Genomic DNA, 13871 nt, shown 5'->3' on the forward strand with positions numbered 1-13871 from the left:
TTCCTCTTATTGAACTACTGCTTTTGCAAAGTCTATTTGGAAACAATATTGAGAAAACTACACACACTGACTGTGGTGTACAAATATGCACTGTCTTCAGCCTACTGTTTGTTATAAACCCGCAATCCATAATACACCGAAAGAAATGTAAAACGAGACAAAACTACTCCTTAGAGACACGTAGGCTACTGTTTTCATTGATTTTTTCACATCACACATTAGTTTTACACACACAGAATAAAATTAGTTTTTCTTCCTTACACTAATGTTAGTGTTACAATATACAAAGGGGAGGAATCTTGCCTTCCATGTCTGGGTAGTCTGGGGGTAAAAAAAGGGTGCTATACACTGAATGACAAGGCATACATGATCAAATCAAATAAACTATGGTGCATAGACATTTATCTTCAATTAATATTACACGTAATGCTTTAGGGATCACACCATTGACCAGTACAGCAGCAGCAAAAATACTTTGTGCTGCTTCCAGTCCAGAGTAAAGCTTGCTTCTCCAGTTTGACATGTATATAATGGCTTTAATCAGGACCATCAAAAGAAAAAGCAAAGGTGCGTTTCTGTGCAAAAATTGCTCCCAACTATAGGACCAGATAAAGGTGGAATCTGATCCTTGCTGTGGTCAAGGCAACTTTAACTGTCCAGCCAACATCCACCGCCACAGTGCCGAAGTCGGATCCATTCTGCCAAATGTGAAATTCCAAAACTGAAGTTGTGTTTGTATACAGATATTCCTACGTGGCATTTATATTGGACTGTTGTGCTCTGGCAAATCCATTTGCATGTTCGCAAACAAAGTTCAAAATGGCGGCTCAGAGGTCACTCCACTTGCATGTTGCGTAGCAGAAACCCCTTCTTCATCCCTCCCTGCAGCATCCGGGCCCCCAAACTACTGCCTGCCATGCCATCACTGCAGGAAGAGAGGGATACAAAGAAAAAGGCAAACAAAAGAGGAGGGGGACAGTTAGTGAAAGAAACACTAAACAACTGAATGACAGAGTGAATTGTCATATACTGTAACTACCACATTGCTTAACCAGTAAATGGATTTGCCCTTTCTATCTCAGAACTTCACATCCACCCTTGCTTACACTGTTTCACTCAATACACTGACTGGGATAGTAGTTAGATGTCCAGAGGAGGTGCGCTCAGTTCAAACAATGCATTCCACCAAGGTCTCACAGCTAAACTGCATTAATTAAAAACCTAAATATATATGCGTGTGTGTGTCTTACACAGGGCTGTATTTCCTCTTTTTGGGATCTGGAGCTTCTTGGCCGTTGTCTCTCCTCTCTGAAGGCCTGTCTCTGTACCGCTGTCCCGCAAAGAAAAGATTAAAACAATCAATCACTGATATGTTTTCACTGAGTAAACTGTTCAGTCCTGATGCCAGCACATTGTTTAAATCTTCCAGATATAGATGTCTGCTCTTCCACCGAGGCATGCAGACAAGAGCACAAACATCACTGAGGAAATCTTTGCTTGACCCGGAGGCTTAGTTTCCATGACGACAACCCACCTCTCCGCCGATTCCATCCTCGCTCCGCCTTTGTTCCAGATTTTGCTGAGAAAGAAGGTCGGGGGGAGTCAAAAGGTTAAAAGGTCCACAGTGTATGACTAACTATTTAAACCAAGTTCAGACTTAAAAGGTTGAGTTTCATGTTTGCGTATGATGTGTGTATTAGATTTCAGGCCTTTATGGTATTACTGTTTCCAAGCCCCAAATCCCAAACACGTAAAACACAACTACGCTTCCTAATGATCAACCTGATACCAAAATAAATCAGCAATGGACCAGTATATTTGTAGCCTGGGTGCCAGCCAAACTTAGCCCGCCTACAAAAAAATTTGGTTGGGAAGTTGGGTCTGGGGTCGCTCGGTTGGGGGAAAACTATGTCCGAACAAGAGCTGTTTGGACCAATCAAATTGTCAGGGCGGGCTTTATACGATGATGGACAGATGATCAACAGTAACGTAATCAACCACATCACCAAAGAGCGCTTGGGTTGAATTCGTTTTCAACAAACAACATACTACTTTGCTCTGATTGGTTGTAGGTCTATCCAATTGTGTGAAGAGGCATTTTTTTCCGGGTTCGGTTGAAACACGCCCCATACTCACAGCCCAACGGAGCGGTATCAGACTCATATTCTGACTAGAATTATGAGTATGACAACGTCAGGCTAGTATGTTTGAGTTTTGTGGCACTTCTCTCAAATGTGGTCTGCCACTGTGTCTGACTCGAGTGTCGAGGGCACCTTGTGGAGCTCAGAGAGCTGCTGGTGTCTGATGAGGGCCTCCTTGCTGGGGAACTGCCTTCTGCAGAGCAGACAGGCCAGCTTGGCCCAGTCTGTCATCCTGCCCTCCTTCTCCTCCTTCTCTCCCCCCTCCTCTTCGCTGTCCGTCTCTCCGCTGTACGCTGGGACCAGGCCCTGCTGCTGGGGGGGTGGAGGGGGGGAGCGCTGTTGGGGGACAGAGAGAGACAAAGAGATGGTACTGTTAAAAGGTCAGGTAAAAAAATAGCAGAGTTGGAAAAACCTGCAATAACAGTGGAAAACAACACCCAGAGCAGGAGTGAGTGTGTGTGTGTGTGTGTGAGGGAGAGAGAGAGCACTGAAGCCATGAGACGAAATGCAACTTTGTGGTCGGTCTTCAATATTGAGAAATTATGAGATCTATGCATGTATATTAATATGCTCGTATGCACGTATATTTATATATACGTATATAAATATTTATATAAATATACAGTGAGAGAGTGAGATAAGTCTGGTTATATGAAAACATCCTCACCTCTCTGTCTGTGGTGTGTCTGAGCTGTTCCAACAGGATCTGAGGCCTTTCAGACAGCGCCCCCTACAGGACAGGAAGAGTCAGTGAAACAGAATTACAGCGGCTTAAAATGTATGTGAATGTGCACATTATATACGTGTCTGTGTATCGCCGTGTGCAACCTTTTTCTCAAGGACAGCGTAGCCGGCGTCGGCGCTGGCGGACTCTCGGCGGTCGTCGAGGCGGTTCCCAGGCGCTCTGGCGTAACCGGGGGGCAGGGCTACGGAGGCCAGAGGTGCAGCCAGTGAGGAAGAGGAGGAGGAAGAGGAGGAGACGGAGCGGACGTTCTCCTTCTGTCTGTTCAGACTCTTAGCCCAGCGCTCCATGTCCTTCGCTATCTGGACACACACACACACAGGCACACACACACAAACACTGGAAATCTTGTCTTGCTGGATACTGGAACTTAATGACTGTCCATACAAATCAGGTACACAACACTGCAGACAACAACCAGCACTACTCAAGTAGGCCCTGTTATCTTAAGAATTCTGCCTGCCAATGTCAATACCATAGATATCAAAGGCTAAATATTAAATATTAGCAGCCTGTGTGCGTGTGTGTGTGTGAGTCGTGTGTCCGGTACCTGTTGAGCCGTTTTGTTCTTCGGCTTGTCTTTCTTCTCCTTGCCACCGAGTGCAGCAGCAAGGGGATCGGAGGGGGCGGGGCTGTCGCCGGGGGTGGCAGCGGTCCCAGCTTCTGATTGGGCAGGGGCGGGAATGTACGTTTGTTTCTCCCCACTCCAGTACATATACTGCTGGGTGTGAGAGTTGAAGTAGTACTGGAGAGAGGGAGGAGGGGAAAGAACAAACAAAAGAGAGAAGAAAGAAAGGGAGTGAAAGCAAACAAGCGAGAGAGAAGATAAAGGAGAATGAGATAAGAAGAAAAAAGAGAGAGACAGATTTATATTTACAAACTTCCCATATTGGACAAGGGGTGCATGAAGGTTTAATTCCCCCCCCAGTGATCCAAAGTGTGAGAGTCACCTGGGAGTTGGGGTCGTAGTACAGGCCGGTCAGCGGGTCGTAGTAGTAGCCAGACGTTTCATCATACTGGTACGTGGACACGTCAGGGACAGCTAGGGCCGGAGAGACACTCGACTAGTCAGGCACGTCTCCACACGCAGACACACCGGCCTGCATCAGAGGCACCTCCATCGCTACTACCCTCCATCCCTACTACCTCCCTCCATCCCTACTACCTCCCTCCATCCCTACTACCTCCCTCCATCCCTACTACCTCCCTCCATCCCTACTACCCTCCCTCCATCCCTACTACCTCCCTCCATCGCTACTACCCTCCCTCCATCCCTACTACCTCCCTCCATCCCTACTACCCTCCCTCCATCCCTACTACCTCCCTCCATCCCTACTACCCTCCCTCCATCCCTACTACCTCCCTCCATCCCTACTACCCTCCCTCCATCCCTACTACCTCCCTCCATCGCTACTACCCTCCCTCCATCCCTACTACCTCCCTCCATCCCTACTACCCTCCCTCCATCCCTACTACCTCCCTCCATCCCTACTACCCTCCCTCCATCCCTACTACCTCCCTCCATCGCTACTACCCTTCATCCCTACTACCTCCCTCCATCCCTACTACCTCCCTCCATCCCTACTACCTCCCTCCATCGCTACTACCCTCCCTCCATCCCTACTACCCTCCCTCCATCCCTACTACCTCCCTCCATCCCTACTACCTCCCTCCATCCCTACTACCTCCCTCCATCCCTACTACCCTCCGTCCATCCCTACTACCTCCCTCCATCCCTACTACCCTCCCTCCATCCCTACTACCTCCCTCCATCCCTACTACCTCCCTCCATCCCTACTACCCTCCCTCCATCCCTACTACCTCCCTCCATCCCTACTACCCTCCCTAAATCCCTACTACCTCCCTCCATCCCTACTACCCTCCCTCCATCCCTACTACCCTCCCTCCATCCCTACTACCTCCCTCCATCCCTACTACCCTCCCTCCATCCCTACTACCTCCTTCCATCCCTACTACCTCCCTCCATCCCTATTACCCTCCCTCCATCCCTACTACCCTCCCTCCATCCTACTACCCTCCCTCCATCCCTACTACCTCCCTCAATCCCTACTACCCTCCCTCCATCCCTATTACCCTCCCTCCATCCCTACTACCTCCCTCCATCCCTCTCTCCCCTTCATACTCACGATATTGAGCGTACTCGTACGCTGTGCCGGGGGTGGCTGGCTGGCTCTGTGTGGCTGGCTGAGGCTTCCCCACTATCTCCACCTGCTGAAAGACACACACTTTGAGTCAGAGTGTGTGTGTGGGTGTGCGTGGGTGTGTGTACTGATGGGCGGATGATTGTTACCTGGCTGGACTGTGTGGAGGTAGAGGTGGCGTTAAGAGCTGCCTGCGTGTGAGCCAATGAGAGATGGACTCCGTCAACCCCGGACAGCATAGCCTCGGAGACGGCTGTTGGAGTAACACACACACACACACTAATAAGTAACCAGCCCAAATGAGGAGAAACGCCTGTTTGGATAAGGCAAAGTTTGGTGCTCACCAGGGTCTGCTGTGTAGGCCCCCATCAAGCCAGCCCCTGTGCTGGGCAGACCGGTACCCGCTCCCCCTGTCTGGCCTGCGTAGGCCAAGCCCTCTGGCCTACAGGGGAAATCCTGGTTCTCCTGGATGTATGCAGCTGTCAACACTGCCCCCTGTTGGTACACTGCTACATCCACACCCTGAGCACCTCCAGACACACTCTGGGCAGTCTGAGAAGAGGGTGAGAGAGGTAGACAAGGTAGCATGAGGTAAACAGTATACATTCACAAGTAAATAACCGTACATATACAAGTAGAGTAAAGAACTATAAAATAAAGACAATTACTCAAAACAATAGATCAATTTTGTTTTTGTGTCCTAGGTGTGACGCTGGGCGGCTGGCTCACCTGTGTGACGGCCCACTGGGCTGCAGCGATGGCTGTGCTGGCCACGGTGGCCGCACTCACCCTGCTGCCATCGGTCAGGAACACATCCCTGAGAGAGAGAGAGAGAGAGAGAGAGAGAGGTGGGGAGAGTCACATCATTCTTACTTAAAAAAAATTCTCGTTAGCTCTCTCCTATAGACAAGCATTAAGCAAGTAAATACTATCGGTGGTTCCTCTGACATGTTTTACAGTCGTTCCAGATAAGCAATCACTAGCAGACATGTGCTTACGTTACATCGTGTGCTGTCCTAATTTGATAGCAGGGGGATTCAGTTCACGGAGGTTTGAATTTTGTTTCTGTTTAGAGAGATGCCAGTCTGAGTAACCGACAGGATGTGAAGCGAAACTGGACTGCAGCAGAGTGCGTGTGTGTGCGTGTGTGTGTTTACCGTTTGGAGCCCTTGGCAAACTCCACCGCTATGGCTTTCCCATCGATGGTAAGCGCTGGCTGGAGAGCCTGTAAGATCTGGAGCAGCTGGGATGCCTCCTGCAGAGACGCACAGCGCCAGAGAGAGAGAGAGTGTGTGCGTGTGAACGCATGTTTCTCTTCCTCACCACTCAAGTCATTAACGGAGAAAAACGTGTGAACCACAAGCAGGGCCGGTAAGTGTGTGTGTGTGTGTGTCATACCACTATGGTGGAGAGTTGCAGGAAGGCAAAGCCCCGATTGAGCTGCGTCTGTTTGTCCTTGATGAGGCGAACGTTGGAGGGCGACAGCGTGGCGAAGGGGGCCAGCGCAGACAAGATGGCCTCCAGTGAGGTGTGAGGCCCCAGGTTCCTCAGGATCAGAGCTGCGAGAGAACCAGAGAGAACGTTCCGTCACGTGACGAGACGGGACGGAGAGAGAGGGAGGGAGGGGATGTACAGAAACGAGACCGAGCCACACGGAGACTCACTGTCGTTGGCCACCTCTGCCTGCTGAGGGATCGCCACGGCGCTGAGGGCCGGGGCGGAGGGTTGGTAGGGGGTGGGCAGGGGCAGTAAGCCCTGGGCACTCTCCTTCTGCTGCCCCGGGGGCAAATCCCTCTGGAGCAGGGGCAGCTTCAGCTCAGCTTCTGGTGAGGGATTAGGGCATTACACACACACATATTAACCCCCCCCTCCAGCTCTGACAGGGTCTGCTCGGTGGGGAACTTTACTGGGAGCTGAATCTAGGCCGGAGGGTTCTGGAAGTAGAAGAGTGAGTACCTGATTTCGGCACACCACACTTGAAGCACTTCTCTCTTCGTTTGAAGTTCTGGACGCCACACTGTCGGGTGGAACAGAAGAGGAGGAGGATGAGGGCCCGTGCATGCATGCACACACACACACACCAGATCACTCCCTCACACAACCTGACATGACAGTACACACTAACAGCCTGGTATTGTACCTTGTTGCAGAGCCAGTCTTCATTGGCACGTGGTTTGGGGTCGCTATAGTGCATGGACACCCTCTGCCCCATAATAGACAGAACTCTCTGAAAGAATCAGAGCGAGAGAGAGAGATAGAGAGGGGGAGAGAGAGAGGGGGAGGAGGGTAGGGACAATGAATGATTATCAAAGATAAAGTAGGACACATGCTAGAGAGAGGCCTCATCTCACAAGAGTAGAGCAGAGAGAGAGAGAGAGAGAGAGAGAGAGAGAGAGAGAGAGAGAGAGAGAGAGAGAGAGAGAGAGAGAGAGAGAAAGAACAACTGAGGTGGAAAGAAAGACAAGAGAGAAGTACAACCTTCAGCTTTAGGGAACTTGGGACGGACTGAGATGGTGTGTTTGAGTGTGTGTGTGTGTCTGCAAGTCAGTTTTGTCAACCCCCCCCTTAAGGGGAAACCATGTACCACCATGCCACCCACACCTTCACCCCTCCCCCTCCCCCCCAACAACCAGCCTAGCTTGACAGCGCCGACGGAAACTGCGCTAGCTCTGGATTCAGGCGACGTTCATGGTTTTCCCACAACATGGACCTCGGGACCCACAGAGCGGAGGAAGGTTACTGCTGTTGGTTCTGATCCAGGAACTGTGATCCAGCCCTGCCCCCCTGCAGAGAGGTGTGTGGGCTAGACTGACAGCTAGATCATCATCCAGTCTACTGCGTTGGCGGACCAGGTCACTCTCACAGGACGCCCCCACACCCCAGAAGCTACCGGCAAGTTTGGAGGCTGCCCGTGCCCCCCCCCCCCCCCCCCCCCGTACTCGTCTTCCGACACCATTGACTAAACGAGTGCAAAAACGGCTCGATTTGGGAGGGGGAGGGGGAGGAGGGGAGGATGTTTGAGAATAGACAGTTAAAACACAAACACATGGGCATCAGAAAGCACACGCTTGGGTGTGTGTGTCTGGAAAGACAGCAACCAACAATTCTATTCTGAAGCATACAATCCCTCCTAGTAATACCAGAAGTGTATGGGTGTGAATGCGATGACGGCTTGTATTGAGCATGTACATGCGAAACGTGCAATGTGGCGTGTGTGAGTGCGTGCGTGTAGCATGTGCATATGTGTAGGTGGTGTGTGCCTGCATGTATGTATGTGTGTGTTTGTGTGTGTGTGGTGGAGAGTGACCTGGTTGGTCTCCATCCAGCTGCTGGCCTCCTGTATGAGATTAAACTCGACGAAGGCGAATCCTCGGCTCTGACCTGGACACCGCCCAGCGCCATGGCAACCGAACAACAACAACAACATAACAACAACGCAGTGAGGGGTTAGTGCTTCATGTACAGGTGGAGAGAGCGAGAGAGAGATAGGGAGAGAAGAGAGAGAGAGAGAAAAAGGACCCTGTCTGAGTACTGACTAAAATGATCTCACACAATACTGGATCGGTGTACCATCACTAATACAGTCCTGCCCGGACGATGCACTGATAATGGACCGCCAAACTGGTCACGGTTAAAGCTAGAGCCAGCAGAGTGACTTCTCCATGACAGGTTTCCACTAGAGACATTGGAAGAGGGAGGGTGACCTTCTGGGAATTTTCATTAGGAAGAGTTTTGGGGAATACACAAGAATGAATCTGGAATTTTGGGGTTGTGTGCATGTACAGTATTCCCTTCTCATTCCCCCCCACCCCCATGTCATTTCTCACAGAAATGTTTCCGGAAAATTCTTGGAAAACTCTAGATTATTATTACTTATATATAATTGTTTTTGTGACACCTCTTGCAGCCCTGAGTTTGTATCCCATTCGGATAGAAGGTTGAGTCTCTGGCTGTTTCAATTCCAAACATCTTGTTTTGGGAGTGATGCCACACCGTCCAGTCTACCCTGGAGGGAGAGTGCAGTGCGGACGCTGTCATCTGGGTCGAGGAGAGGGGAAAGGAGAGATGGTGGAGGAGCGCTGTGATGCAACCATTCATCAGTTGGGTCTGATCTTTACACTCGAGTACTCTGGCTCGCGAGCATCATCAGAGACAGACGTGTGCACGGACACACACGCGCACTCACACACTCTCTCTCCCTCTCTCTCACACACACACACACACACACACAGCAAAAGCTTGTCTTTTTCGGAAGGCTGAGATGCAGTGAAATATTTAGCGCTGCGGTGAAAGGTTGCGGTGTCTGTGTCTGAGCAAGGGTAAAATATTTAAAAGCAACACACACAGAAGTTTCTTTCTGATTCTACGTGTTACCAGCCTTCACTGAATAGCCTGAGAACGTATATGTATTTCATAGAACACTAATAATATGTCAGAAAGAGAGAGAGAGAGAACACACACACAGTGAGTTAGCAGGGAGAAGCATTAACATAGCATATGGAAGAGGTCGAGTTGGATAAAACACACACTCTAAGCTGGTGAGCAGTTAGAGAGGATACACACACTAACTAACCAAGTGAGAGAGCCAGCCCTAGACATTAGGTTAGTCAGGAGCATCTGAAGAGATCGAGGTGGTGGAGGCACAGCCATGAGGAGAGAGCAGAGAGGACAGGAAAACCAGAGATAAAACAGGCAGGGCGTTCTGCGTGTAAACACGGGTTGGTGTGTGTGTGTGTGTGTGTACGGAGGCCCTCCTCATAAGATGAGTACAACCACATGGCTAGTCAAGGAGACGTACAAGTAACAAAACTAGTGTCTATGACCTCGCAGCGACGATAGCGTGTAGAAGAGAGGAGAAGGGATGAGGGGCACACAGAGAGAGAGAGAGAGAGAGAGAGAGAGAGAGAGAGAGAGAGAGAGAGAGAGAGAGAGAGAGAGAGAGAGAGAGAGAGAGAGAGAGAGAGAGAGAGAGACTTGACACCTTTCCATGTGAGTGACTGATTGTGGAGCAGTCCTCGGCATCAGCCGACTGTGCAAGGTGGAGAGGAGGGTGAAAGCGAGAGAGAGAAAGTGGAAAAGGGAGGAGAGAGAGGGATGGAGGGAGAGGTAGAGGTAACTTGTGGTGGACCTGGCCTCACCTGAAGACTTGTTCCTCATGAGTCGGACTTCTCGGGGCTGGATGCCTTGCTCCTGAAGCTGAGCACGGATCTGGAGGAAAGACACACACACAGACACACAGACACACACAGGAAATGTAAATGCACAGCATTGCGCAGAATAACAACCCTATAAACAAGATATAACTATGATGATACGTCATAAAGACACCCACGCACACAGGCCACATACACAGGAAATGTAAATGCACAGCATTGCGCAGAATAACAACCCTATAAACAAGATATAACTATGATGATACGTCATAAAGACACCCACGCACACAGGCCACATACACACAGGCACAGACAGACACACACACACACACACATATATATATATATGTCACCTCATTAGCGGTGGCGTTGGGTGGCAGCATGCGGAGCATGATGATATTGCTGGGTCTCTGGTTCAGGTCTGCAGTGTAGTCCTGCTCTCTCTGATCCAGCTCCTCCAGAAAGAGGTCGGAGCCAGCTGCCGGACCCCCACAGCCCCGCTCCTCCCCTCCTTCTGGAAAACCCTATACACACACACACACACAATTAGCAACAGCACATACAAAGAGGGGTCTCTGTGCCCTGCTCCCCAGGACACACACTAGACCTCAGCTCACCTTTCCCATCCCCGGCCCTCTGGAGAACCTCTCCTCCTCTCCTGGCCTCCCCAAGGAGAAATCCTCCAGGTCCGAGGGGGCGCCGTGCTCTCTGCCCCAGTTTCCCTCGTTGTCCCCCAGGAGAGAAGCATGACTCCCGGGGTAACCTCTCCCCCCGTGACCCCCTCCTCTGCCCAATGGGGAGCTCCTGAAGGGCTGAAAGTCCCTACTGGAGGCCTCTTCATCTCTCTGAGGCCTGGGGAAGGATAGCTGGGGTGGGGCCTGGGGGCGAGGGGTACCGGGGAAACCCTTGTTCAGCCCACGTCTGCCTTCTCCTCGCTCTTCTCCCCTCTGAAGGAAACCCGGCCGGTTGTCCGGGAGACGACCCAGGGTGAAGTCGTTGACCCCTGCTGGCTGCACTTCGCGGCCGTATCCCCTCTCCTCCCCTGCTCCGATGTCATATCCTGTACCAGGCTCCCCTTCCTCGTGGCCATAACCCCGGTAGTCCATGTCCCGGAAATCGTGCTCATTGAGCATGATGCCATAGCGACCCATGCGGTCCCCACGGCCACCCCTATTAAGAAACCGAGAAGAACGATAAAGGTAAATAAATGTGCATTCAGGAGATGCGGTTATCCAAAGTGACACGCGTGTGGTAAGGTGTATAATGGCAATTAGTACAAAGGATGCAAAAAAGACAAAACAGAAGAAATTCTCACCTTCTATCATAGTCCATACTGACTCAATGCCCTTATTCTGGTGTTAAGATCCTCTCAAATATTCGGCATTTAGGCACCCTGAAAAAAAAATCAAAAAGTACAAGTCAGCCGACAGTTAAGACTACTCTCCTCACTATTTGAACACTTACTGATAGCATTTGAATATGAGTACAAAGTCAAATACACTCGCAGCTAGAACTTGTAGACCAGTGTGACATCAGTTGAGAACTAATAGCCCTTTGTAAAATGCATGACTATATATATACACACCTCTTATACCAAATTACAGCTATCAGGCTCACAGACAATCGTGCACTGCTGGACAGTCATACTAGCCGTACAGGTGATTGTAAGGTTACCTGAGACTGACTGTTAGCGTTGGATAATACCGACAGTGAATGTCATGCAGGTCATTGCAATCACAGTACGCTGATAAAACCAAGGTTGAATGTTCAACTAGCATCACTAAGTCTCGCTACAGATAGCCTACATCTGCTGCTCATCCCACTTATTGACGTTGTTTTCACCCGCACTGACCAGTCTCTGCACAATCGACACGATTCTTCCAAATGGAAAATGCTGCCAGTATTACCACTGCCACCCTGGACTTTTGCACACAGGTAAAATGGCGAGCTTAGATGTGAGAGGGAGATACAGCTTGTGTCGGCTGTCTATTAAATTGCATATCAAGCTAAACAGACAACTGGATGATGCATGCTAGATAGTTAACAGACTTCATTCCAGACATACATACCGGTAGACGGAAGCTAGCTAACGTCAGCTTTGCAATATCCCAGTACAGTGCTTATCAGCTTCATTGTTGGCAACGTATTACAATATCATACTTGCCTGACGTTTGGTCGATGAAGTGACATTCATGTTGCCTACGATCGCTTGTATCAGTGTGTATGTAAATGCTGCTAGCTTGCTATGTTTTTGACAACTGTGCAAAATGGCTACAGTTTGTGAACATAGGCGGGGCCAATACTTGATTCGATCACACGATTGGTTTATGGAACATACTTGACAAAGGACTATGATTGGACATATGGAAATCAATCAAGGTTGGGAATCTGTACATTCTCAACGTGACTGTGTTCCATCTCGTTATAGTCAGAGAATGTCTAATCTAATCTACCCAACAAATCAAATTCAAAGAAATATAAATCTGATCTTTCTGAATCCTGCATATTTTGTGGTGTTTTCACAGAGATGATTGCACATGTGTTTTGTGAATGTTTTTATGTCAGATTGTTCTGGATTGATGTGGAGGATGTATTTCATGTATTGTGTGGATCTCGGATTAAATGACAAAGTAGAGATATTATTTTTTACTATGAAGGTAATGATTTGGATAAATGCCATGTTTTCATTTTGAATCATTTAATTTGATTTGGAAAATGTTATATCCATAAATGTAAATGGTCTGAATATTCACCAATTTAAAAGTGACATGAAAATATATTGGGAAACTTTAAAAGGACTGACAAATAAGAAAGCCATCCGGACTCTGATCATTTACAATGCCTTACAACCTCTTTAATGTAAATCTCATGCGCCCCTTTTTTTCATGTATGTATGTGTTAATTTAATGTTTTCAGTGTGTTTTCGTACTTGAATAATAACGTTTTTTGAACGAAAAAAAAAAAGAAGAAGAGAACTGCCACCAGAGCCTGTTTAAGGATATATATATTAGACATTCTCTGCTGCCACTCTCGGGAAACTTCCGGCTTCTGAACTGGTTGCGGTTCCACTCTAGTTCCATATGAGGTCGCAAACGGTCGAGTGCAGAATGAATGGAGGTATATGGAGCTATACCCCTCAAAATCCACTTTTCTCAGAATACCAATTTTTGTCTAGTAATTTGAATATTGAATTCGAAAGGGGAGGCAAAAAAAATACACACTGCTGAGTGTTAGATTTTTTTTAATCGCTTTTTTGTTCTAAAAAGCCTTTTAAAATCTCAATGACGTCATACACGTCGTACGACCAGAGATACTGCTTTACGGCAAGCTCTGTTCACTTCCTTTTTTCTCTCGAGGCATCGACAACACAGCTGACAGGTTCTCCCTGACAATACACATGCTAGAAAGAGTCTTGGTTTGCTAATGTTGTTGCTAATGTTGCTAATGGTCTGGCATTCTGGTTCCGCTTCGGATGCCATCAAGCGGGATCTCTGGTCGTAGTCAGTCCTTCACTAACCAATCAGCATTCATTAGCAGAATGCTAGCGTGTTATGGGCAATAACGACTCACCCTGTAAGAAATCGAAAGGACATAAGTACTCGTTCATTCAACTTTCGACCTATAATCCATGTTGAACATGCAAAAACTACAATCAAATCTGAGATTTGATTGT

At 48.7% G+C, this 13871-nt stretch overlaps 1 protein-coding gene across 2 annotated transcripts; it reads right to left on the bottom strand.

Annotated features, from left to right (window-relative positions):
* Window positions 1-164: 164 nt before the first annotated feature.
* On the bottom strand, window positions 165-11658 carry rbm10 (RNA binding motif protein 10). Of its 2 annotated transcripts, none has more exons than XM_062458474.1 (22): window positions 11514-11658; window positions 10816-11368; window positions 10552-10722; window positions 10184-10253; window positions 8353-8426; window positions 7186-7272; window positions 7002-7062; window positions 6710-6868; window positions 6444-6604; window positions 6203-6300; window positions 5775-5862; window positions 5390-5597; window positions 5195-5298; window positions 5031-5112; window positions 3834-3925; window positions 3434-3628; window positions 2970-3185; window positions 2809-2871; window positions 2274-2477; window positions 1535-1579; window positions 1251-1330; window positions 165-925 (listed from the first exon to the last, which is right to left on the bottom strand). In XM_062458474.1, exons 1-22 carry the CDS (start codon window positions 11528-11530, stop codon window positions 835-837), a joined length of 2919 nt encoding a protein of 972 aa, XP_062314458.1. In that variant the 5' UTR covers window positions 11531-11658; the 3' UTR covers window positions 165-834. The 2 variants fall into 2 exon arrangements, with proteins under 2 accessions (XP_062314458.1, XP_062314457.1); XM_062458473.1 differs by having other exon boundaries at window positions 5031-5115.
* Window positions 11659-13871: the final 2213 nt, after the last annotated feature.

The sequence above is a fragment of the Osmerus eperlanus genome, chromosome 4 (genome assembly GCF_963692335.1).
Source record: "Osmerus eperlanus chromosome 4, fOsmEpe2.1, whole genome shotgun sequence".
NCBI classification, from domain to species: Eukaryota; Metazoa; Chordata; class Actinopteri; order Osmeriformes; family Osmeridae; genus Osmerus; species Osmerus eperlanus.